Raw genomic sequence first — 26,790 nt, 5'->3', positions numbered from 1 at the left:
TCGCTTTCCAGAGCGGAACTCAGATTAGGGTTTCACAGGATTGAAGGAGAAAATCTGCGGCTGCAAGAGGAGTCCTCCCAAAGGGCTGTAGTGCTGGTCGGGTGGCCCTCTTGATTCCTTTGATAGACCCTCCAAAGGGTTTTGGAATCAGACTTCTAGATTGGGAGTTCTTGAGAAAATCGATTAGGGTCAAAACCCTGACTCTGCTCTGTAGATCTGAGTGATCCTGCTGATCTTCGATCTCCAATGGTTTCTGATCTTCAAGGCTGATTTCAAGTTTCAAGTTACACTTAATAACTAATGTAAAAAAAAAAAAATAAGAACGGAAAAACAGAATTGATGGAGGGGTTGAGAAGGGGAAAGAAGAAAGATAGGTTTTGGCATCTCACTAGGCATCTCAGCCAACTGCATCCCACTGAAAAACAACATAAGCCATCTTAAAACAAATCTTCATTAACTTGTTCAATTGATTGCAGCAGCTCCTCTTATATAGGAGTATTTTCAGCTTACAAAATAGAAGATAAATAAAAATGGAAACTAACATAAGAACCGACACCAACTAACTTAGGAAACTAACTACTAATTTGTTTAGTAAGCAACTAACATGGAACAATAGGGGGACATTCTAGAATGTTTGTACAGCACCCAACTTGGTGTTTGACTGGTCAAACCACCAAATACAAAAAAGGCAGTATGTGACAGCTCGCAGGAGACAGAAATAGAAGCTTGGACTGCTGCTGCTTGGATGGATTGAAGGGCACTGTTAGGCATGCTAGGAGCTCAGGGAGTTTCTTCTTTCTCGCTCCCTTCGCGCCACTAGCTTTGATTGGCGGATGGTACTGATGGAGTTTGATCGCTCAAGGTACTGTTCATAGTATTTGAAGTTGATCATTGAACAAGTGATCAATCAAAGCTGTGAGATTATTTCAAAGTGAGAGAAAAGTATCACACCCAATTTAGCCCCTCTTGGGTGATGCCATTCAATCCAACAAATTTCTTGCTTGTAGTTGGTCAATGACTTAATAATTCTTGAATCTCCTCTTCAGACTTTTTTTTTTTTTTTTTTTTTTACGGAATCATGTGGTAGGAACAGCATAGAAAATCTGTAGTCATTTCCAGACTATAATTTCGTTCTTGATGTGAGAAACCCTGTATTATGTAGAGCCATGACATTATGATATGACTAATTGAACTTCTTATGCAGTAAGTTATTTACAGAAAATGTGCTACATATGTAGTTTCATTTTTCATTTTTCTAACGTCTTTGATCTTTGTTTTTCTACCTCACCTCGTTTGAGTTTCAGATGACTTCTCTCAATGATAATAATCTAAACTATTTCTGTTCTGTTTGGCTATATATGGCTATTTTTGTTCAGGGGGAAGTAGTTCCTTTCAAATCATATCTACATAGATATGCAACACCATATATGGCTTCCAGAAGCAGTAATCCACTTTGGTATAGCATTCGGCGTGCATCTGCTCATATCATCGTTCTTTCAAGCTATTCACCTTTTGGTAATTTCTCATTTCCTTTGTCTTAATGCACCCCCATTATATTATAATACTTTGTTCTGATGGATGATTAAATATATAACCAGTGAATGTTAAGGGTGGTGATCTTTATCTTTGTTGTCTGGTATTGTAAGAATGTGGGATTTCTGCAGAAGGAAATATAAAACGGAATATCCCCGATGTAGAAATAGAATATTGCTATTCCATTATCCCTCGTGTTAATTTGAGGCATTTAAATCATTGAAGTGCATGTGATGTAGCCATATCAAAAGGAGAAATATCTAATCATATGTGGTTAAATAGTACCTGTCTACAAGGGAACAAAATGAGACCCTATCTATATGCGTTATCATACTCAAACTAAAATTCAATCATAATTTCTGTTGAAACCTATCATTCATAATTTATCATGCAAGCAAATATATTAAGACCGGGAGCATGGTTTAAGTAATTTTGAAATGGTATAGGTCTTGGTGGATACTGATATGATTCCAATTTCTGACGCATGCACTTTTGGTGAATTTGTTTTGGACAGATTTACCCCTGGTCCGTACTGTTACACTAATATGGAATTGGGCACGTATCTGTATTGATATGGAATCGGATATCTATCAGTATCGATGCCCTCACTTTTAGTGAATTTGTTTTGGACAGATTTGCCCCTGGTCCGTACTGTTACACTAATATGGAATTGGGCACGTATCTGTATTGATATGGAATCGGATATGTATCAGTATCGATGCCCTCACTTTTAGTGAATTTGTTTTGGACAGATTTACCCCTGTTCTGTACTGTTACATTAATATGGAATTGGGCACATATCTGTATTGATGAGCTGATTTACAACCAGCATGCAGTCAAGCTGGTCTCCGACCACCCCTGTATCTTTCACCGAGTAGTTGGGCTTATCAATAAAGTCCAACTGCCATGATTTTTACTAAATTTTTTTTTACCCTATTAATGGTGAAAAACCAAAATCATGTGATTTTTATTGTTATTTTGTGGTTCAAAGTCAATTCCCCCGTGATATTCCTGAGTGCATGTGCATAAACTGCAAGCTTTATAATTCTTAGGAATTCCTGAGCACACTTTGGCCAATCCACTTTTAACTATTTTTTGCTAATATAATGGTTCTTTTCCTTTGCATTGATTGCCAGCTTAAAACATTATAATGATTACAGTTCCCTTAATAGAAGCTACATGGTGGTTTTCTGTTGTTGGCATTGTTAGGATTAGTTTGTTTAGTTCTTTTATCCCTCTTATGTGGTCTGTAGTAGTTTTTTTTTTGCACACACATTTCTATCTGATCTCTGAAATGTTATAACCAGTGAAATACACACCTCAGTGGAGGTGGCTGCGAGAAGAGCTAACAAGAGTCGACAGAGAAAAGACGCCATGGCTTATTGTTCTTATGCATGCTCCAATCTATAACAGTAATGAAGCCCACTTCATGGAGGGTGAAGCCATGCGAGCAGTATTCGAGAGTTGGTTTATCCATTATAAAGTTGATCTCATCTTTGCTGGCCACGTCCATGCCTATGAAAGATCGGTATGGTTCTTCTCTTTCTTTTTCCCTTTCCGTTGAAAGGTGAGAGAATATTTCATGTTGATTACAGCAGGGCAATATATATAGGAAGTGCCACCCTATAAAATGAAAAGTCTTCGCCCATTTTTGCTCCCTTTTACTTTGTCCACCTGGTTCTTCACTACCAACTGCTTTGTTATTCTCTTCAAATCTTTGTCACGCACACACCGCAAAGCCTCAGCATACATATGGTTTTAGCGTGACATCATCAAAGTTGTCTGTAAGCATAATATTTATATGTTTACACACATTTAGGGAGTGGGACCTACTATTCGTCGTTTCCACCCAGGGAAGACCTACTATGGACCTTTTCAAGATTGTTTATTGTATCTATTACGATTATTATTATTATTAATCTTTTCAAGATAATGGTGATGATGATGATAAAAACTGATAGTCGGGATGGTCATTGCCATCCTAAAGTACCAATTTAGAGAAATACATCATAAATGGGAATTGCACTTGCACATGATGTGCATGCATGGCTATTCTCTTTATATATATATATATATATTTATGGGAGAGGGATAGGAATGCTAGCAGGATACCCAGGTATCAGGTATGCTCCCTTTTACTTTGTCCACCTGGTTCTTCCCTACCAACTGCTTTGTTATTCTCTTCAAATCTTTGTCAAGCACACACCACAAAGCCTCAGCATACATATGGTCTTAGCGTGACATCATCAAAGTTGTCTGTAAGCATAATATTTATATGTTTACACACATTAAGGGAGTGGGACCTACTATTCGTCGTTTCCACCCAGGGAAGACCTACTATGGACCTTTTCAAGATTGTTTATTATATCTATTACGATTATTATTATTATTAATCTTTTCAAGATGATGATGATGATGATGATGATGATAAATACTGATAGTCGGGATGGTCATTGCCATCCTAAAGTACCAATTTAGAGAAATACATCATAAATGGGAATTGCACTTGCACATGATGTGCATGCATGGCTATTCTCTTTATATATATATATATTTATGGGAGAGGTATAGGAATGCTAGCAGGATACCCAGGTATTAGGTATGCTAGCGAGTTAAGAACCGCTAGATTTGATCAACTTAAATTAAACCGTTGGATGGAGAGATGATATACAAACTTTCAATCCACTCTTGCTACACCTTGTCTCTCCCCTCTTTCTGCTACTCTTTGCAACTGATCGGTGACAGGTGACCGGTGACTGGTGATGCTGAATCTCCTTTCCACCTCTCTCCCTCTCCTTGCCCTATGGTGGATCTCCCTCCCCGCCCCGGTTTCTGGTTTCGAACTATACTCCTTCATCTTCTTCTACTTTGTTTTGCTTCTCGGTTTACTTTCAATTTTCTCCAATTAAATTTCTGATTTCTAATGCGTTCAGTTCTTCAAAGTTGAGGATTTGCCATTCATGAGTTTAGTCACCACCTGCCTCCATTGAGGACATACATTTTAACGTTTTTACAGATCAATGGACACTCTCATTGAAAGTTAAAAAATTGCAACAAATAACTCCAATTTATAAAAGTCAAGAACAGATTCAAAGAATCCAATAATCAATCAATCTTTCCAATAAATGGGAAAACTGTTACAACAGATTCAAATAATGCATTTAGATTGTACAATAACAATAGATGGATTAGGAAGGACAAATGGGGGTTTGGTTGCAGCGGTGTGCAAGGGAGAGTCAGTGGTTGCAATGGATAGTTGAGAGAAATAGACAGAGTCGTTCTGACCAACAGCAATGGGGCTATATAGCGGTGCGCGAGGGAGAGACAGAGGTTGCAATGAACAGTTGAGAGAGATAGACAGAGCAATGGAGCTGGAGGCGATGATCAGAGACAAGATGAAGCCATTCCAATCAGCAACAATAGGGCCATACCGGCTGCCGCAAGAGAGAAATGCAGTGAAAACACCTATTTTTAGGCACGTTAGGGTTTACTGCGTCTGAATCTAGGATGGAAGGGGTAGAGATGGAAGGCGGAGTCTATAGAGGTAGGGAAGGAAATAGAGTGCAAGGGACAGAGGAGTAGTGGAGGATTGATGGAAATTTACAAAAACAACGGAGGATTGACGGAAATTTATAGAAGGGATTGTGGAGCCAGAGATGGAGAGGGGAGGATCAGGAGAAGAAGAGAGACTGTACACTACCGATGGTGGATAGGTTATGTAAGACAATAATTATAAACGGTTTAGATGTAAACTATCAAATCCAACGATCAATAAATGCTAGCATACCTTATTCCTAGGTATTGCGCTAGCATGCCCAACCTTTTCCCTTTATATATATATATAGTTATCATGATGCAGATTAATAACCAAAATAGGCTAGTTTTATTAGGAGGAATAAGCCTAGGGTTGGGTTGTATATATGTTGGGTCTTCAGTCCATGTGGTTTGGAGTGTATTGGGCCACTTTTATGGGTCTAAAAGAGGGGCTCTAAGATTGAGTACGGGATTAGTAGTTAGTTTCCTTTGTAGTTGGGCTTTGATGGGGTTAATTAGTTTCTAATTTCAGTATTTCTTATTTCCTAGTTTCTATTTTTAATTTTAATAACTAGAGGACTAGCTTTTATTTAGTTTCCTATTTCAGTTTTGGAAACTAAAGTGAGTTTCTATTATTTGTAAACCCCCATCATTATTATAAAGCACCTTCATAGGCATTGTTTAGGTGCCCTAGGGATCATCATGTAAGTGATGAAATATGCGTTGATGGAGGGCCAATTAGGAGAGGGGAAAAGCCTGGCAAGAAATCAGAGTAGCAGGGGGAAAGAGAGAGAGGCACACTCACGCAAAGCTTGTAATCGAGCTCAAATTCTCATTCAACTCTTCAAAAACTGTCTTCTCAATTACTTACATTTCCAATTTATTAGAAAAGAAAAGGCAAAATTGGATGGTGATTATAAATCTCAAAGATTTGTTGTGGAGTTATCTCATCCACTACCTCATCTTTCACGACTTCAGTATTGTTTACTCTGATATCTTCAAGAGAGAACTCTTCAGGGGAATCTTCTATCTCTTGACCTTTGTCTTTGAAGCTTTAAGAAAAATCCCTTCAATGATAACTTTGACTTCAGGTTCTTTTGGTTTGAATAGAGGTATCTTCACTTCCCATAAAGGTGCTACGGGTGCTATTAATGATTCTGGGCATAGTTGTCACGGTGTCATGGCGATCCAAGTCGGTGGAGGGGTGGCTAATCAATTTGGCGATAAATCGCCCGTTATGGCATTGCCATGGCGATCAAATCGACTGTGTCATTTTTTATTTTCCCTATTTTCTAAAGTTATTTAACATGCTACAAACCTACAATATATACCCTGTAACATATAAAACCAACATCAACATCAAATCATAAAAAATGAGAAATATAAACTCCTATTGTCCTGCAAGTTCTAAAATAGAGTATGTTAACCAATAATCAGCCACAAGCATAAGCATTGCAGAGAAAATGAGAAATATAAATTCCTACTATTCTACAAGTTCTAAAACAGAGTATGTTAAGTGGTTAGCCAATAACCAGCCACATGCATAAGCATTGCAGAGAAGAAAATAGAGTTTATTAATTATTTAATTAAAAATCAATGACTAATTCTATTTATGCTATTATGAAACGGAAGCAGCAGAGAAGAAGGAGAAAGAGCAGAAGAAACATGAGGAGGAGGAGGAGGAAGAGGAGGAGAAGGAGAAAGAGAAGCATAATCGAGGGTTCACAGTCGTAGATGGTGAGAAGAACTGAAGAAGAACAAGGAGGAGAAAGAGAAGCAGAGAAGAAGAAGAAGAAGATGAAGGAGGTGAAGGAGAGAAGAATTGGAGAAAGAGAAGCAGAGAAACAGAGAAGAAGAAGAAGAAGGAGACGGGAAATTGACGTTGTAGAGGAGGAGAAGAGAAGAACTGAAGATGAAGAAGGAGAAAGAGAAGCAGAGAAGAAGATGACGAAGGAGAAGATGGTGAACTTACCTTGCTCTTGCTGCAGGAGAAGAATCACGCAACAAAGAAGGATCGAGGTCTCGAGGGTTCAGTCGAGGGCTTTTGTTCTTTTGAAGATTTCTAGTTGAGAAATTGAGAGAATGAGAGGTCGACTATCGAGGGTTTTGTTCCTTTTTATTTTTCACCTGCCAATAAAAATCTAATAAAGAGATTATTCTTAATAAGAAGAAAAAAAAATACCAAATACCAAAAATCGATTGCCTAGTGTATCAGGCGTGAAATGGCATCTATGGTGCTGCCATGGAGACGCCTATCCGACTCTGGCGGCTGCCATTTGTAACCCATGCTAATCGTACTACCAACCTGTACTGGATTTACCGTCGGGATGCCAAAACGCCGCCTTGGCGACGCCTTGACAACTATGATTCTGGGACACCAACATGTCGTTGCATTCTAGATAATTGTTCATCCGTTCACACCATTTGTTGATTCAGTTGCATCATCATCTTAAAAATGTAATCATATTCTCAGGATTCACTGCTGGCCATATTTGACTCTGATAGTTCTTCAGGGTTGTTTCTTGCCATGCTCTAATACCACTTAATATAGAACTAGGTTGACAAGTCAAACCAAGTCTTCAACTGCAGGACACTTGTTCAAAGAACATCCACAAACCGGTCAACAGTAGCTCAATAACTCAGACTAGAAGAAAGACCAAATAGGGAACAATCAAAGTTATCGATCTCAATAGAAAGGGCTTCTCTGGTCAGATCAGTAAATAGATGAATAGAGCTTAACATGGACTGATATAAGCCTCACACAATCCAAATAATATGGACAATATCAGATGAAAACATAGGAATCTGAACAGACCAATGAACTCCTATCGATCTCAGGTGTTGACTGACAAAAACCGGTAAAAGACAAAATCATCCAATAGGTCTAGACCAGATGGTCCAACAGGGGTTGGAACCCTGGTTGAGTCTCCCTCTGTATGGGAGGCTTCTTCGATCCAAAGGATAGCTAAACCAATTGATGCAGTACCAAGGGTTTACACAAGGAGAGCCAAGACCAAGGTCGACCCAAGTGGCTGACTGGGTTGACCCAGATCTGGTCCAAGTCAGCCCACGATTTGGGCTGCTGATGGGGTTACTAATTAGTCATTTAGTTAGTAATTTAGTTTCTACTTTGAAGTCTTGAATTAGTTTCTAATTTTCAGTCATAAGTTAGTTTCTATTTCCAGTTTAGCAACTAAAGGACTTTCTATTTTGTAAGTTTCTATTTTCAGTTTTAGTAACTAGTTGAGTTTCTGATTTTTAGTTTCCTATTTCAGTTTTTGGAAACTAAAGTTAGTTTCTATTTTATGTAACCCCTATCACTATTATAAATAAAGATGATGGCTCTTTTAATGAGCCACGATTTGACAAAAATACATGGCTGCTACTGCTACTTTCTCTGCAAGAGAACTTCTGTGTGTCTGATCACAGTGATGGGTTGGTGTTCGATCCAACGACTCTTTGCGGCGTGAAGTCCAAGAGGTCTCTTCAACTATTCTATCAATCTTCCTCAATTTCTCTAAAGTATTCAAGGTGATTTAAAGGCTATACTACTGCTACACAGATCAGGTATTTACCTTTCAATTTCTGCCCAGAAATCCTTCTAAAAGTCTCAATTGGTTGCTTGATCTCTGTACTACCTGTAGGCTTCAGATTAGGCTGAAACTTTGATCGAGTCTTCCTTCCTATCAGTGTGAAACTTGATCCAAACCTGGGCTAGATCTGAGCTGTCAATTGCAAGTTATCAAAAATCACCTTATTTTTGTCCTGTAGTGGATTTCTGAACAGAGGACAGAACCGATAGGGTCCTTTCTGTCCCCCTGTCTTTCTGTGATTGGTATTCTGGTTGGGCTGTGTTTGGACTCATTATTGTGTCTGAATTAGTCCTAGTTGCTGGTCTATTTTCTGATTTGATAAAGGATTAGTTTTGGAGATCGATTTGATTGCTGAGAAATTCTTCTTCATTATTTCTGGTTTATGGAATTATTGTCTTATATAGGCTGTAATCTGGTTGTTCTCTAATCTAAAAGTTCCTGCAGTTTTGGGTCTAGTTTGACTTGCCAAATCTAGTCTTACATTAAGTGGTATCAGAGCATGGCTGAAAACAACACCCCCACCTTAGCTTCTATTATGGAGTTGATACAGAATATGAGAGCTGAACTAAAGGCTGAATTGAAGGCTGAATTGGATGCGAGGTTGTTGAATGAAGAGACCCCACCCCAACAGCCTACTGGCAGTTCACGTCCAAAACCCGAAGTGGACACTCCAATGATTGTGGTTGCTCAGTTGACTAACGGGAGAGCAAACCCTAATCTGAGAGCACCACAGAGGGTTCCGGTAGCACAACCTACTTTTGAAGAGCATGTAAGAGGATATTTTGAGACTGAGCGTCCCGTGCAACCAAGGTATTCTAGAGATTCACAGAAGGTCAAGGTCGATCTGAAGGAGTTTGATGGGAGATATGACCCCCAATTGTTCTATGATTGGGTAGTGGCACTAGACAAGTATTTTGACTATTATGAGTTACCTGAGGAACGGAAGATGAAACTAGCTCGCGCTAAGCTAGTTGGGGCTGCTCGTGAGTGGTGGACCTATGAGCTAGAGTTAGAAGACCGTGGTAGAGAACCTACTAGTTGGGAGGAGATGAAGCTTGAGTTATCAGATAAATACTTGCCATGCAACTTCAGAGCTCGCATACAAGACCAGCTGAACTCTCTTCGTCAAGGGTCTATGACTGTTGCCGAGTACATGAACAAGTTTGACGCACTTTATTCTCGTACAAGCATAAGGGAGAATGAAAGGCAACTATTATCTCAGTTTTGACTGGGGTTGCGAGTTGAAATCAATAGGGGTATCAGAGTTGTTGAAGTGCACTCAGTGAGGGATTGTTTTGACAAGGCCCTACGAGCAGAGGAGCTTCTAGCACAGCCAGTTAGAAGGTTTGGTTTCCAAGCTGGGGAGGTAAAGAAGAATTTTCCAGCCACTATACCTAGTAGCTTAGCACCTCCAAAATCCACTTTTCCTCCACGAGCTGATCATAAAGGAAAGGCACCCATGACAGGTAGTAATAAGGTACAGTGTTTCCATTGTCAAGAAATAGGACATTTTGCTAAGTCTTGTTCGCATAAGCAGAGGGTTAATGTAGTAGCTGAGGTTGAAGACTCCAATGAGGAGGATGAGTCAGCTCTTTATCCCTACCCATTAGATGATGATGATAATGGTGGATATGACTATGATATGGAAAACACTAATGAGGATGATACCCAGGGAATAAATATTGTTACTCGCATATTGGTGGCTGAAACCAAAGGAGAGGATTGGTGACGTAACTGCATATTCTACAGCCATATGAAGTCAAGTGAGCATACTTTTTAGATTATCATTGATAGTGGCAGTTGTGTCAACGTTGTTTCTGAAGCCTTTGTGAAGAAAGAAACCTTGAAAGCTGACCCACATCCTTATCCTTATAAGGTATCCTTGCTGAATGGTAATACCTTAGAGGTGAATAAGAGGTGCTCAGTTCCTTTGAAACTTTACCGATATGAATAGAAAGTTTGGTGTGATGTGATCCCAATGAAACTCACAGATGTATTTCTTGGTCGTCCCTGGATGTATGACAATGATGCCATGGTTGGAGGGAAGAAGAATCTGTGTACTTTCATGTGGAAGGGTGTTCCTACAACTTTCTATCCGGTAAATGTGCCGGTTGAAATACGGCGGAAGAGATCATTAAGGTCAAATCAGAGGGGCATTGACAATGAGAAGAAGGTATTAGCTTTGCCCATAAAGGAGTTGCTAACTATTTCCCATAAACAGTTCTTACGCACAAGTCATGAGACTGGAATGGTTATGGCACTTGTTACTAGGGAAGTCACCCCCCAACCTGAGGTAACGTATAGTGCACCTATCAGAGAGCTCCTGTCTGATTTTTTTGACTTAGTCCCTGATGATCTCCCAGATGAGTTGCTTCCCATGAGAGACATACAACATGCAATTGACTTGGTACCTGGTTCGGTTTTACCCAACCTTCCTACTTACAGACTTAGTCCTACTGAGCATGCCGAGCTGAAACGGCAAGTGGATGGGTTACTACAGAAGGGCTTCATTGAGGAGAGCTTAAGTCCTTGTGTAGTACCAGCTTTACTCACGCCAAAGAAGGATGGTTCTTGGCGTATGTGTGTGGACAGCCGTGCTATCAACAAGATAATAGTCAAGTATAGGTTTCCTATACCACGACTAGATGATATGTTGGATATGCTGTCCGGGGCAAAGGTCTTTTCCAAGTTTGATCTGAGGAGTGGCTATCATCAGATTCGCATCCGTTCTGGGGATGAGTGGAAGGCCGCCTTTAAGACCAAGGATGGCTTATATGAGTGGAAAGTCATGCCGTTCGGTTTGACAAATGCACCTAGTACTTTTATGAGGGTGATGACATAGGTCCTTCGTCCCTTCATTGGTCGCCTTTTGGTTGTTTATTTTGATGACATTCTGGTATACAGTAAGAACCAAGAAGAGCGTAAGGATCACTTGAGGCAAGTCTTAAGAGTACTCCATGCTGAGAAGTTATACATTAATCTCAAGAAGTGTTCCTTCATGCTGTCCAAGGTTGTATTCCTTGGATTTATAGTGTCATCAAAGGGGGTTGAAGCTGATCCGGAGAAGATCAAGAGCATCACTGATTGGCCCACACTTAAGACTCTAACAGAAGCCTGTAGCTTCCATGGGTTGGCTTCCTTCTATAGGAGATTTATTTGGAACTTCAGTGCAGTAATGGCACCCATCACTGAATGTATGAAGTCGAGTAAAGGGAAGTTTGAATGGACAGCTGCAGCGACCAAAGCCTTCGCTCTTGTGAAGAGGAAGATGACCGAGGCACCCATTCTACACCTACCAGATTTTGACAAAGTATTTGAGGTAGCTACAGATGCTTCACATGTTGGGCTAGGAGGAGTGATAATGCAAGGAGGACACCCCATCGCTTTTTATAGAGAAAAATTGAATGAGGCCAAGAAGCGCTATTCGACTTATGATCTGTAGTTGTATGCAGTCGTCCAAGTGCTACGCCATTGGAGGCACTACCTCATTGGTAAGGAGTTCATTTTGTACACTGATCATGAGGCCTTGAAGCACCTTCACTCACAGAAATCGATTAGCCACAGACATGCCAAATGGGTAGCCTACTTGCAGGAGTTTGTATTTGCTATGAAGTACAAGGCGGGAAAAGAGAATACAGTGGCTGATGCACTTAGCCGGAAAGTGCTCACACTTAACACATTTTCAGCACATGTTATTAACATAGATCAGATACGAGGTGAGTATACATCTGATTCTGATTTCAGCACTGTCTTTATGGAGTTACAACAAGGTGGGAAGCACCTAAAGTACTCTATTCATGATGGGTACTTGTTCTTTGGCACACGGCTTTGTATCCCAAACTCTTTCCTATGTCATCACATCATACGAGAGTTACATGGAGGAGGATTAGGAGGAAATTTTGGGAAAGATAAGATTCTTGCACAGGTGACTGATCGATATTATTGGCCATGCATTGCAAAGGATGTCGATCATGTGATCAAGAGATGCCGTGTATGTCAGTTGGCAAAAGGGGGAAAACATAACACAGGTTTATACTCTCCACTACCTGTTCCTCATGCACCGTGGCTTGATGTTAGCATGGATTTTGTTCTTGGACTACCCCCTACTAGAGAACGATATGATTCCATTATGGTGGTTGTGGATCGTTTCTCTAAGATGGCTCATTTTATACCTTGTCGTAAGACTTTTGATGCTTATCAGGTTACAAAGCTCTTCTTCAAGGAAGTAGTACGACTACATGGGCTGCCAACTAGTATTGTATCTGACCGTGACGTTAAGTTTATGAGTTATTTTTGGAAGACATTGTGGTTGAAGACAAATACAAAGCTGAACTTTTTAACTGCATTTCATCCACAGACTGATGGACAGACAGAGGTGGTGAACCGTAGCTTGGGAAGCTTGTTGAGGTGTTTGGTTCGAGACTATGAGAAGATATGGCCTTCTATTCTTGACATTGTAGAATTTTCCTACAACAGCTCAGTGAATAGGACAACAGGTCGTACTCCTTTTGAGATCTTGGTTGAAGTCCAACCTAAGCGGCGTATTGACCTTATGTCACTCCCACCCCAGGTTCGAGTTAGTATTGAAGTTGATGAGTTCTTACGTCATATCACTGAGGTGCATGCCAACGTCCGACGGCGTATTGCCTTGAACAATGAGGTGTATAAGGCTTCTGCTGATCGTCATCGGCGTTATGTGGAGTTCAAACCCGGGGACATGGTGATGATTCGAGTAAATCCTAAACGGTTTCAGACAGGTGTCAATACCAAGCTACATCCACGAAAGATGGGTCCCTACAAGGTGCTGAAACGTATAGGACCTAATGCTTATGTGCTTGAGTTGCCTGACATGACCATAAGCAACGTGTTCAATGTGGCTGATCTTCACCTTTATGTTGGGCATCATTCAGATGATGGAGACTCGGAGCAAATGCTGAGGTTGCCTCAACTGAAGCCACCCACTTCTGAAGTTATTGAAGACGTCTTGGATGATAATTACAAGACCTCCCGCCGTGGCACCGGTTATCACACTTTTCTTGTCAAGTGGAAAGGCCGTCCCCGTAGTGACTGTACTTGGATTTATGCTGATGATTTCAAGAGGCTTGATCCCGACTTGTATGAGCGCTACATGTCCCTTATCCATTCGTCGGAGTCGAATGTTTTCAAGCCGGGGAGAGCTGATGCAATACCAAGGGTTTACACAAGGAGAGCCAAGACCAAGGTCGACCCAAGTGGCTGACTGGGTCGACCCAGATCTGGTCCAAGTCAGCCCACGATTTGGGCTGCTGATGGGGTTACTAATTAGTCATTTAGTTAGTAATTTAGTTTCTACTTTGAAGTCTTAAATTAGTTTCTAATTTTCAGTCATAAGTTAGTTTCTATTTCCAGTTTAGCAACTAAAGGACTTTCAATTTTGTAAGTTTCTATTTTCAGTTTTAGTAACTAGTTGAGTTTCTAATTTTTAGTTTCCTATTTCAGTTTTTGGAAACTAAAGTTAGTTTCTATTTTATGTAACCCCTATCACTATTATAAATAAAGATGATGGCTCTTTTAATGAGCCACGATTTGACAAAAATACATGGCTGCTACTGCTACTTTCTCTGCAAGAGAACTTCTGTGTGTCTGATCACAGTGATGGGTTGGTCTTCGATCCAACGACTCTTTGCGGCATGAAGTCCAAGAGGTCTCTTCAACTATTCTATCAATCTTCCTCAATTTCTCTAAAGTATTCAAGGTGATTTAAAGGCTATACTACTGCTACACAGATCAGGTATTTACCTTTCAATTTCCGCCCAAAAATCCTTCTAAAAGTCTCAATTGGTTACTTGATCTCTGTAATACCTGCAGCCTTCAGATTAGGCTGAAACTTTGATCGAGTCTTCCTTCCTATCAGTGTGAGACTCATTCCAAACCTGGGCTAGATCTGAGCTATCAATTGCAAGTTATCAAAAATCACCTTATTTTTGTCCTGTAGTGGATTTCTGAACAGAGGACAGAACCGGTAGGGTCCTTTCTGTCCCCTTGTCTTTCTGTGATTGGTATTCTGGTTGGGTTGTGTTTGGACTCATTATTGTGTCTGAATTAGTCTTAGTTGCTGGTCTATTTTCTGATTTGATAAAGGATCAGTTTTGGAGATCGATTTGATTGCTGAGAAATCCTTCTTCATTATTTCTGGTTTGTGGAATTATTGTCTTATATAGGCTGTAATCTGGTTGTTCTCTAATCTAAAAGTTCCTGCAGTTTTGGGTCTAGTTTGACTTGTCAAATCTAGTCGTACATTACCAATGGCTCAATAGGATTGAACAGGTACAGGTTGCAATATGCTAAAACCTTCTATTTCTGGGCAAAACAAAGAAGAAGATGGATTCATATACCTGTAAATAGTTGCAGCAGCAATAGAACCTTGAGTAATTGAGAGGAGAAAAAGATAAAGTAAGGAAGAGGACCTCTTGGGCTTCCCAAAGGAGAGTCAACTGGATCAAACACCAATTCCATCAGCCTTGATCAAACAAAAGACATATCTTCGTGGAGAAGGAAGCAGCAGCTAAGATAATTGTTTTTTTTTTAATCGTTCAGCAATGGGAGCCTCCTTGCTTTGTATTAATAGTGAAAATGGGGGAAAGAATACAGCCTAGCAATTATAAGGTTCCAAATTAGGAATCCTCACAATTGATCGCCTATTAACAAGTTTCTAAACATGAAAAATATAAACAACGGAAAAGGAAACTAACAACTAATAACTTTACACCTGAGAAATAACAATGACTAACAACTTAAATTGAACCCAACTAAAAAAAAAACTAATAAAGAAGGAAACAAGCTAGTTAAATCCATATGCAACCTTGAAGTCCCTAGTTTAGGCTCATAAAAGTGGTCTATTACACTCAAAACACATGGGATCGAAGGCCCAACATGTATGGAACCCAATCCTAGACTTATTCCTAATAAAATAAGTATATTTCAGTGATGAATCTACATCACTACGAATCTAGGCAAGGTACGATTCTCAGTTATCTCCATAAAAATCAAGGACATTCAGTTTTGTTGCTCTTTTATCTCAGTAATCATCATAAGGATCAATTCCATATGGCTGTGGTGGCGGTGGTGGTGGTGGTGTATGTTGTTGTTGTGGTGGCGGATCCTGTTGGATGGAGTTGCAAGAATCCCCATATTTCATGGGACTCTTTCCTCTATCTGAAGCCACTAGTGGATCAATAAAAGCTTACATTGATTCTGTCATTGTTTAAATGGAACTGGCATCAATTTTTGCATCAGTTTCACCCTTGTAAGAGTTGAGCTGTTGGAGAGCCTCACTATTGGCTATCAAGGTTAAAATAAACGAGACACGCTAAAAGGGTAATGGTAAAATAGTAAATCAGTGGAAGTGTAAAGAAGGATGACAGAATGCTAATTAAAATGAGTATATATATACATATGTATATGTATATGTATATACATATACATATACATCAAGAACAAAATCGATCTACACCGAAATCCAGGGAAATAGTGTTCTCCTGGTTCTGTACGGTGAGAAGAACGAGACCGGTGCAATACCGTACTCTGATCCGGCAAGAAGGCAAACACTGGGATAGGTGCGATACCGTACCCAGAACTAGTTTGTGCAGAAATTAAAGTAAACAAAGAACAAAGCAAAACCAAGAACTTAAAAGAAGGAAATGGAGTTACAGAATATTTAAAGAAAATAAAAGCTGCTTAACTGGATCTATTTTTCACAGTTGAGAGGCACTACTGTAGGCTTCTCTGTGAAGATAGAACTAGAAGCTGCTGTATGCAGATGCAGATGCAGAAAGCTAATAATGCAATTAAAGAAAATAGTTTGAAATATATTTAATATTTGGAGATCAGATTACAGGGTTTGAGTAGGCTTGGGTTGGAGGGTTTGAGAAAAAGGTGTTTGGTCTTTGAGGAGTCTTTGAGCTGTGGGTAGCTAACCTTTGGGGGGCGATCAGACTTGAGATGATCGGAGCCTGTTGTTGAAGACCGGCGGATCACTTGGAGATCTTGGAAGAACTTGAGAGGGATGAAGAATTCTTCTGCAGAGCTTCTCTCTCTTAGTTACAAGATTTGGGTGTATTTTTTCAAGTGTTTTAGGAAGTGAGGGTGTGCTCCTTTTATAATGCAAGGAGGTGAATTTGAATTACATTTGAGTTTTCGGTGGATTTGGGTTTCATTTGGTACAATACAGAATTTGAAATCGTACCTAATTTCATTTGGTACTGTACACTTAAATTTGGAACACTGTTTGGTGCACTGTTGTCACCGAAAGTTGGAGTTGCTGTCGACTTTTGATTTGGAGTATTTCTAGGAGAAAGTTGGAGTTGCTGACGGCCTTTGATTTGGAATCTTTAATGGTCTCACCATGACATTCCACGTGTCATAGACACTGTTCTCCGTATTGGTTTGATCAAAAGTTTTGTATCCTATTTGTTTGAGCCGGATATTGGCCGGATTGTGCTTTAACCTGGGACAGTAACAGTACCTCCTTTCCTTAATAGGTTGTCCGAGGTTATTTGACTCGGTAATTTTACGATATCACCAATCGGCTAGTTTAGGACCGTCCTAGCAGACGTTTGGGGACCAAATCAGGGTTTGGTCGAAGAGGGCTTTGATTTTGTGGCCCGACGAGATCTTCGTGAGGTTACTTCTTTGAATTTGCTCGAGGAAGATGCTTTGGAGCTGGCTGGCTCGTAGTCGGGGTCATCTTTATAAGGGTCTTGGCCATAGCATTGGGCTGGCATAGATCCTTTGATGGATCCAAGACTGTAGGCTCCCTCGCTAGAGCCCTCATCGTTGTCTGAGTTGGAACCGAGCTTAGCCAAACGGGCAAGAAGGGCTTCCTTCTCACTTTTGATGCTTGATTTGGACGAACTTGGCAGGGTCGGGACTAGTTTGAGGCCCGTGAGGCTTTGGATAAGAGAAGTCTTTTCACATTTGGAGACGTCGCAGTTATCCCACCATTTGACATTGAAGATCCGGTAAAGGACTGGGGCGACCCAATCAGATGTCTGGAGATCATATATTTGGTATTCCCAGTAAAGTATCTATGCCAAGCGGTAATGGAGAAAGAACCGGAGAAGGTCAGGTTGGTGTGGTTGTGGGGTCGAGTTTTGACAATATTTGAAAGGAATTTTGTATTTGTGGTGAAAGGATATCAATCATAGGACCATATCGGTCCCACCACTTAGGGAACTAGAGGGGTGTTTGATTATTAAACCTGTGTTCAAAACAGAAAAACCAAGAATGGCGGTGGATCCTGTTTTGAAAACAGAAGGCTTTGTACCAAGCTTCCTGGTAGTCACAGTATGTATAAGTTTGAGGTTTGAAGGTTACTGGAAAGTTCCTTGTGGTGAGAGGATGACCGCCCCAATCTTGAAGGGTGAGGATTTTGCAGATGGTTACCGTTGTGTGGGTAACTAGAGTTTGATCTTTTCTATCATAATTTAGTTTAAATCTGATAGAGTCAGTATCTACGAGGATGAACTAGTAAAATTCCTGATTTTTTGCGGCAGAATCAGAGTGATGGTGCCATCCTTGAAAGAAGACATTTTGGGCAATATTAATAGGCGAGTCTGTATATTTGAAAAGGGTTTCTTCAATAGTAAAGAGGTCCTCTTTGTAAGGTTTTTCATGGTATTGGCTTTTGGTTTGGGGTCCCTGGGTAGTTTGGAGGGGTTTGGCTTGTGTAGTTTATAGGTTGAAACTTGGTCTGTTTGTGGTTTGGAGGGGTCCTGCTGTAAAGGACAAAACTACAGCATGGGAGTAAGGTTTATTTGAGGAGGCCAATTGGGACTGGCTCCTAGTGACTATTTGATTTGATGGTGCTGCAGAGGTGCCATGGCTGGATTTGGTTTTGATAAGGGAATTTGAAGAGGTAGACTCCTTAGGGGGAGCCATCCTGATAAGGTTGATTTGTGAAGTCTGGCCCTGTAGGAATTCACGGGTAAGAAAGTCAGAGACAAAATTTGATTCTCCTTTAATATATTCTATTTGAAATTCAAAAATCGATAATAAAGCTTGCCATCGGGCAAAAATTTGTTTTGATGCAAGATTTGAAACATCATTTTGTAAAACATATTTAGCTACGCTACAGTCAACACGAACTAAAAATGATTTATTTAATAATGCATTTTGAAATTTTTGTATGCATAGAACAATTGATAGAGTTTCTTTTTCGATGGTACTGTAATTCTTTTGGGCAGAATTCCAAATATCAGATGTGAATTGAACTATTTGTTCTTTATTATCACTTAGAAGTTTCTGTTTGAGAATCCATCCATACCCAATGTCTGAGGCATCGGTTTCAACGATTTTAAAGGCCTCCGGACTAGGGATAAATAAGCAGGGAATTTCTTTGACTAATTTTTTGATAGTCTGGACAGCTGAGGTTTGGGCTGAAGACCAAGGTGTTGGTTTCTTTTTAAGCCGAAGGTATAAGGGTTCGGCGATTTTGCTGATTTGGGGAAGAAAATCACGAACGTAATTTGAACTTCCTAAAAACCTTTGTAGTTGGGTTTTGTCGAGAATTTGATCAGGAAATTTTTCACCAAAGGTAATGGCACGATCGAAGGGGGTAAGAGTACCCTTTTCAATCAAATGACCAAGGAATCTAACTTTGGTGAGGAAGAATTCCATTTTTCTTTTAGATGGAATAATTTGGTAGAATGTTCTTAAATGTTTGAAATGCTGTTAAATAGAATTTGAGAAGACGAGGACATCATCAATGTAGACAATAGTGAATTGTCCGTGAGAATTGAAGATATCATTTATAATCTTCTGAAATTCACTGGGAGTTTTTTTTAGGCCGAATGGCATAACATTCCATTCATATAGGTCAAAGGGGGTTGTGAAGGCAGTTTTGTATCTGTCCTTTTCATGAATCTGGATTTGCCAAAAGCCAGATTTCATATCAAATTTTGAAAAGATTTTTGCTTGGTAAATTCTTTGTAATAGGTCTTTTTGGTTTGGAATTGGGTATTTGACCCATTGGAGGGTATCATTTAGGGATTTGTAATTAACAACTAACCTGAGAGTACCATGTTCTATTTCGGCAGCTTTGTTAACATAGAAAGCTGTACAACTCCAAGGAGAAGTACTGGGCCGGATAAGGTTTTTAGCCAGGAGGTCGTTAATTTCTTCTTTGCATGTTTCAAGAAGGGTTTGATTCATTTGAGCCGGTCCGGCTTTGGTTGGGATCTGGAGGTTTGAAAATCCTGAAGCATAAGGAAGAGAAGCCATATGCTGTTTACAGTGCCAAAAGGCATCAGGAACATCAGAACAGAGGTTGAGTTCAAATTTGGACTTAATTTGACCAATCTGATGAATGGTTTTGGAATTTTTAAGTTGTTCAGAGATTCATTGGTGAAGAAGCTCTGTTTTAAGAAAATTTATTTGTTTAATTTTGTTAAGACCGTGGTCTGTAGGTGTTTGAGTTTGTAAGAATGGAAAAACAATTTTTTGACCTTGGAATTTTGTTGTAATACCATCCTGGGTAATTTTGAAGGGCTTAATTTTTTCCAGGAAAGGTTGGCCAAGGATAATGGTTTGGTCAAGATCTTTTGCAAGAATAAAAGTTTGGGGGAGACAAAGTCCTTTGTTACAAACATGGGTATTTGAGAGTTTGTATTGGACATTTAGTCCAGAACCATTAGCCGTATTAAGGCGTTGGGTCGTTCTTTCATAGAACTGGGTTGGAATGGCACCTTCATTGATACAGTTAGCATTTGCTCCTGAATCAACAAGGGCAATAGCAGAGAATTTGAATGAGGTATTAATAACCAAGGTTATGTGAATATACCAGTTTTGGCAGGTAATAGTAGCCACAAAACATGGGGTTTCAGTATTAGGGTTGGAAGGGACCTGGTTTACAAAAGGATTTGTTAATTCATCATTTGTAGTTGAGGTTCGTTGATTTTTCCGATTAAGGAAGGATAATTGTTGTTTGATATGTTTTATATCATACTGCAAAGATGCAGTGGTAGTTTCAAGGGATTTGATTCGACCAGAATGGTCGAGAATATGATGAGGTTTTGATATTTTGTCGAATTTTTGCATGATTTGTTGGAGATTGTACGGTTGGGGAGAATTTTGGGTGGAAACATTGTTTTTGAGATGTTCAAGACAGGCCTTCTTTTGTTCAGGGTCTGTCAGACTATCGATATAATCGAAAATGTTTGAATTAGGTGATGCATAGAGCATCCGGACAGATTTGGGAGCACAATCTTCACAGCTAAGACCAATAATGCATGAATCACAAGCACAGGCTTGAAAATTCTCATTATTAGATGAACTGGAAGTAGTATGCTCAGAAACTTGGATTTGATTAAGTTTGTAATTTTCATCTTCAGAGGAGGATGAAGAGGTTTCTTGAAATAGGGCAAGAATTTGAGTTTTATCTTGCTCGGAGATTTGTAAGGAATTAATTTTATTTGAGACTCTACAAAATTTGGCGATATGGCCAGGTTTGCCACATCGGAAACATCCTTGAGAGGATTTGTCAGGTTTTGGATCTTTGAAATTTTTAGGTGCCTTGAAAGGCTTCCTGTATTTGTTATACTTAGGTTTTGGAGGAGTTTTATGATAAAACTAAGGGGTTGTGAATGGTTTGGGGGACACATGCTTCTTGGATTTGTGAAAATTTTTATAGTATTTGCGAGAAGACTTGTGTTTATGTTTTGTTGGAGGTCTAAGGGGAGGAAAACCGAATTGTTCGCGAAAACCTCCTAATTCATGTTTGTAAAATTTGTTTTCTTTATGAATTTGTTTCTTTAGTCTAATGTCTGTGCAAAGGGTGAGGCCTTCTTCATGAATTAGACTAATGATTTGGCCATAGGACATTTGATCATAGGGAATGATCCCATCATTTTCTTTCCTAAGGCGTTGTTTGATTTTTTTCAGAAAATAAAGTTGGTAATCCTGTAAGGAATTTTTCTTTCCAATAGTGAAGGTTTGCGTCTGGTCTAGTTAAGACCTTGGTTAAGAAGGTGTCTTTGTACCATTTGAAGTCATGTAATTTTTTACATCGAAGGTATGATAATTGTTCGGTTGTTCTATCTTTGAGACGAGAAGGGTTTCCTAAAAAATAATTAGCAATGCTGAAAATAAGGGTATTAACAGCATCCTCAATAGGAATACCTTCACCATCAAGAAGGGGGGTCCCTTCAGGTGTAATTTGGACAGCCATTAGGATTTCAGTTTTTTGGACATCGGTCAGGACATAATCCCACCAACCTTTGAGTTGGCCAGTAAAGCCTGAAAAAAGCGAGGTAGCCATAGCACTATCAGGTGTATTTTTGATACGATGTGCGTTGCTAACCATGGTCATTTCCTGGAGTTTGTTCATGAGATTATGTTCAGACAAACCATCTATGTTCCATTCATAGATGATGCCACTTTGGTAGGAAGCCTGAGGAGCAGTTCCTCTAGCTTCAATTTGAAGGTCAGGGAAGACCGGATGTTGGGTTGAACTGTGACCAATTTGATTAATATGTGGGAAATCTTCTTCTTCAGATCTTGAGGAAGAATCCGAAGAACATCCTATAATGGTGCGAACACCTCTATTATTTGATTCAGCTGAAGGTTCAGCTGAGGGCTGGTTTTGAACTGGTGTTTGTGGATCGTTTAAATTTGCTTCTAAGTGTGCTTCAATAGCATTTAGAATAGTAAGGCGCTGGTTAATTTGGTCTAGGATAAATGATTTGTTAAGAGCATTTTGTTGTTTCTTGGGAATATTATAAGGTTTGAATAGAGGAACGGAGGTTTGAACCGGGGCCGGTGTCATAGACGAAGAGGCTAACGGTTTAGGTTGGACAAGGTTCTCAACTCTGGATAGTTGATTACTTATGGTTTGAAGACTTAAATTTGTAAAATTTAATTGTTCAATTTGTCTTCTGTTTGGATCCTCTTGTTCAGAAACTTTGAATGGAGAGGTAGTTATTTCATTGTTTTTATAGTTATGTTTGATGCTTTCCACCGGGGGATGGATAGCAGTTGTCGTTGGACCGGTGCAAAGGGTCCAAGATTTGTGAGAAGTAGTTTGAGTACATACCTGATTATGCTAGGGATAGTGGATATTGTTATCCTGGGCATAAATATCAAAATATGTAAAGAAGAAAATATTTGTTTTAAGATCTATCATAAAATTATACCAGTTTGTTCGAATTTGTGCTTGTTGTTCAAGGTTGAAAGTTTTTAAGAACCAGTCACGTTTTTGTTTGTTTTTAAGTGACTCAAAATCGGTTCGAAGTAAAGGTTTATCAATTTGGTAATTTGTGGCTATTTGAATCATGTAAACTCCAAGATTATTTGGATCACGAGGAGGTGGAGCAACCTCAGAGTGAGTAGGAGACTGTTGATCGAGAGCCTCAGAAGGGGTTGTCTCAGGAACAGTGGTAGTGGTTTCATATGTTCCATGGACAACATTTTGACTGGACTGGAGACCAGTAAGGTTTTGGAAAGGCGGTGGAGTCCTAGTTTGGGGAATCCATTTACCTATGTCAGAAGATCCCGATGCATCTGAGCATGATCTTCGGGAACTTTGCTAAACAGGATGGGGTATTTGTCGGTTAAACCGAATGGAAACTAGTCCGTCAGAATATTGGGAGATAGAACGGATACTAGTATTGGAAACTTGAGGGGGAATTGCAGTCGTTTGCAGTTGCCATTCCTCAGGGAAAGTGATATCTTTCCACTGACAAAGTTTTGGGTAGACAATTTGGCCCTGAATACAGTCAGTTTCAAGATAAAGGGTTTGACCCTTATGAGAAGTCCTACGGGCGCGAGGTTGGACAGATTTCATGGCCTTATATTTGATGCGGTGGATGATGGAAATAGGGATGGTTCCATGCATTAATTTGTATCCATGGGTTTTGAGGTTGAGTTTGAGGGAATGTAAAATATTTGGGTCTTCTAAAGCTATGGACATATTTGGGTAAACATTGAAATGGACGGGTCCATGACAGAGACTAGTTTCAATGGCTCCAAGAAGGGAATCATTGAACTCAAGAAATCTTTGGTCTCGAAGGGCTAACAACATAGAGGTGTTATGTCCTTCTCGGTGAAGTGGTTTGATGGCTACTTGGATTAAACCAATATGGACATAATTAAATTTGTGATCTTTATATAATTCTTGTAGAGTATTTGGATCAAAAAGTTGAATTTCTTGTGTTTGCGGGGTGAAATTAATGGTTTGTTCTATGGTTTTGATAGTCTCAAGACCAAACCAGTCTCGATCATAGATATCATTTTTTGAAATTTTTGGCATATTCTAGGTTTGAAGTTGACGGTCAAGTCTTGTAGTTTGTTCATCATAATTGAGCACATTAGAACTTGTACTCGCCTCACCTGTCGACCTCATCGACATGGAGCAGGATAGACGATTTATGATTTGAGATAACTTAAACTTGGGGTAACCTCCTAAATCTAGTCATTTGGTGGTGTATATCCAACTTAATTTGGGCACAAACGTGGTCTTACACTCTCATCTTCCAGTCCTCCCAAAAGTCCAAAGGCTTCTACACCGTCAAAAACTAAAAATAATATGATTACACAAAAGAAAAGAAATCTGCAAAAAAGTAAACCGAATTCACCACCACCGTGGCTCTGTATATGTATATATATATCTATGTCAATATTCCCATATTAGGTTATTTCTGGCATAATTATATCGTATTGCATTGATATGTTATCTATGTTTCGTATAAAGCATAATTATATAAAATTATTATATGCTGTCATATACTGCACGCCTAGGGCTTCTAGGCGGGGGTGCCTTGTTGCTTTGGTACCCCTCCAACACCTTGGGTTGCCTAGTTGCTGTGACAACTATGGACAATAGATGGAAGACTTCTGATGATCAAAACAGAACATACTTCCGTCCTTTCTTCAGTTGGATTGAAAAAGAATTTCAAACTAAGGCACAGGGATTTGTTGTAAGATCATAATAAGAGAAAAATGATTTCAGTTAAGATAAATAGACTATTCCCATGCCATTGCGGTAGCATTCAGTTGCAGTCTTAGTCCCCAATAAAAATAACACCAATTGTATTATGTCTCAGTTGACAGCTAATTCTGCTTGTGAGCTATGGTGGAATCTCATGAACATTTTTTTTTTTTTCGCAGTACCGTATCTCCAATATTCAGTACAATGTGTCAAGTGGTGATCGTTATCCTATACCTGACATATCCGCACCTATATACATAACCGTTGGAGATGGAGGAAATCAGGAAGGTCTTGCTGCAAGGTAATTGAACCTCAAAATGCTGTTGCACTCAACACCAAGAAGGTTCAAACCTTTTCATTTATACACTTGAAGAAAAAAAATAAAAATCACTATTTTCTATATTTCATGGTTATTTCCACTGTTTTGCAGCTTTAGGGACCCACAACCAGATTATTCTGCATTCAGAGAAGCCAGTTATGGACATTCCACACTGGAGATAAAGAACAGAACACATGCATTCTACCATTGGAACCGCAATGATGATGGGAAAAAAGTGGCAACTGATACTGGGGTGTTCCACAATCAATACTGGTGAGTACATTATCTTGTCTAGTACTTTCTTGCAAAAAGTAGTCAATATCCACCAGCGTTAGGACATTTTTGTTGAGTTCTACATGATGAAAAAAGAATCTCAAATTAATTAAAAGGAAAAAAAGTAAAGGGTGAAATTAAAAATATCAGGTGTGTGAAACTTCATGGGGGAAAAAGGAGAAGGAGGAACTGTATGGACTAATACGGAAGCTAATTAGTTCATTGATCATCAGGTGATGCAAAGTACAGATGTTAAAATATTTTCCTTGGTTTTCTCAAATATTGAATATACACCATAATGAGATGTAAACTACATTTGTAGGGCAAGCAATCTGCAGAGGAGGAGGCTGAAGAAGAACCATCTTAGGAATCCCGATAGCGGTGTTGCGTCTAGCAGCATTGCATCTTATTGATGGAATTGTAAAGGAAGTTCTTATGAAATAGCTCTGTTGTGGATTTAAGGAGGGGGTTATGTAGTTTCTGAAACTAATTATATTAGCTTCATTAATTAATTCTTTAAATTCATGGAGTCACATAGATGTTACTGATTTAAGTAGTCTGGAATGATTTTTGGGATCTACTAATCCCAAGGTTTTAAAATACGGTTATCGTAGATTGGATCTGACCTGACACCACCGATACTGTGACAGATTGTGTGATATGTCTTCATCCTTATCAATATTATGCTACATATCAATTTATCGGCCGGGATTTGATGGATCGGTATCATCCTATCTCAAGATGGAACAATATTATACTGTATGTTAATGGTATTGACCCAGATTGTAAACCAAAAAACAACATAACCAACACACATTAGCTAAGCCATATTTTTTGGTAGAAATTTAGCTAAGCCACTTTGATATTAGGAAATATTGTACTTGAGCTGCAATTAATCGGTTAGACTTCAATATTTTGATGGCAAAAGTGGTCAAGTTCAGTTCATATAGAACCACTACTCCAACTTATATTAGCCCTAGTAAAGGTTGAGAAAATATGAGACATATCTTATCAGATAGAACGCAGATTTGAGAGACTTTAAATTGTTGGAAAGCAGCAGTTTGACATGGTTCTATGACGACATTGTTCTCCTGGAGAGACTGTCTGCATGATTTAGATCTTTAGCATGATTTAGATCTTTATTAGGGCAACTAATTAATCCTTTCCAAATTTTACGTTCCCCTCAAGTCTCAATGCTTATTTTATTATATTGATGGTGGCACATTTTAGCTCCTACCCTCTTTCCACATATCTAGATCTAGAGCTCCACTATGCCTTTTCGCCCCCATTGAGCTATTCATAGTTATTTAATATTGATCTGATATGATTCAATATAAAAAAAAATTAAAAAATTATAGTTATAAATTTCTGTATGAAAAGGTTAAGATTGCAAATTGTAAATTTATTTAATTATATTTATTAATCCAATTTTTCTAGATATTCATTAATCAATAAGCGTGCTGATGAATACTAACTCCTCAGTGAGTGAAACCCTCATTTTCTGAAATCATACTCCCTGTGAGCAATGAATGCTCTTTCGCTCCTGTCCGGTGTTTGGCAGATCTCTCTACTCTCCG

The 26,790-nt window shown here is 39.2% G+C and overlaps 2 protein-coding genes across 4 annotated transcripts in view; both read left to right on the top strand.

Annotated features, from left to right (window-relative positions):
• The window catches only part of LOC122083980 (actin-related protein 2), a 56,006-nt gene that overhangs the window by 8,101 nt on the left and 21,115 nt on the right, over positions 1-26,790 (top strand). The gene's annotated exons all lie outside the window — the stretch shown is intronic.
• LOC122083981 (bifunctional purple acid phosphatase 26-like) lies at positions 1,382-25,919 on the top strand. Of its 2 annotated transcripts, XM_042651946.1 has the most exons (6): positions 1,382-1,515; positions 2,841-3,061; positions 24,801-24,922; positions 25,052-25,213; positions 25,364-25,446; positions 25,536-25,919. In XM_042651946.1, exons 1-5 carry the CDS (start codon positions 1,428-1,430, stop codon positions 25,413-25,415), a joined length of 645 nt encoding a protein of 214 aa, XP_042507880.1. In that variant the 5' UTR covers positions 1,382-1,427; the 3' UTR covers positions 25,416-25,446; positions 25,536-25,919. The 2 variants fall into 2 exon arrangements, with proteins under 2 accessions (XP_042507880.1, XP_042507878.1); XM_042651944.1 differs by lacking the exon at positions 25,364-25,446.

Source organism: Macadamia integrifolia, chromosome 7 (assembly GCF_013358625.1).
Source record: "Macadamia integrifolia cultivar HAES 741 chromosome 7, SCU_Mint_v3, whole genome shotgun sequence".
NCBI lineage: Eukaryota > Viridiplantae > Streptophyta > Magnoliopsida > Proteales > Proteaceae > Macadamia > Macadamia integrifolia.
The sequence above is the reverse complement of the archived record's forward strand: the minus strand, read 5'-3'. Positions and strand labels throughout refer to the sequence as shown.

Coding starts and splice junctions, on each gene's coding strand:
- LOC122083981 (XM_042651944.1), top strand. CDS start 1,428: ATGGCTTCCAGAAGCAGTAATCCACTTTGGTATAGCATTCGGCGTGCA. Junction 1,516..2,840: donor TTCAAGCTATTCACCTTTTG/GTAATTTCTCAT, acceptor TGTTATAACCAG/TGAAATACACACCTCAGTGG. Junction 24,923..25,051: donor CAGGAAGGTCTTGCTGCAAG/GTAATTGAACCT, acceptor ACTGTTTTGCAG/CTTTAGGGACCCACAACCAG.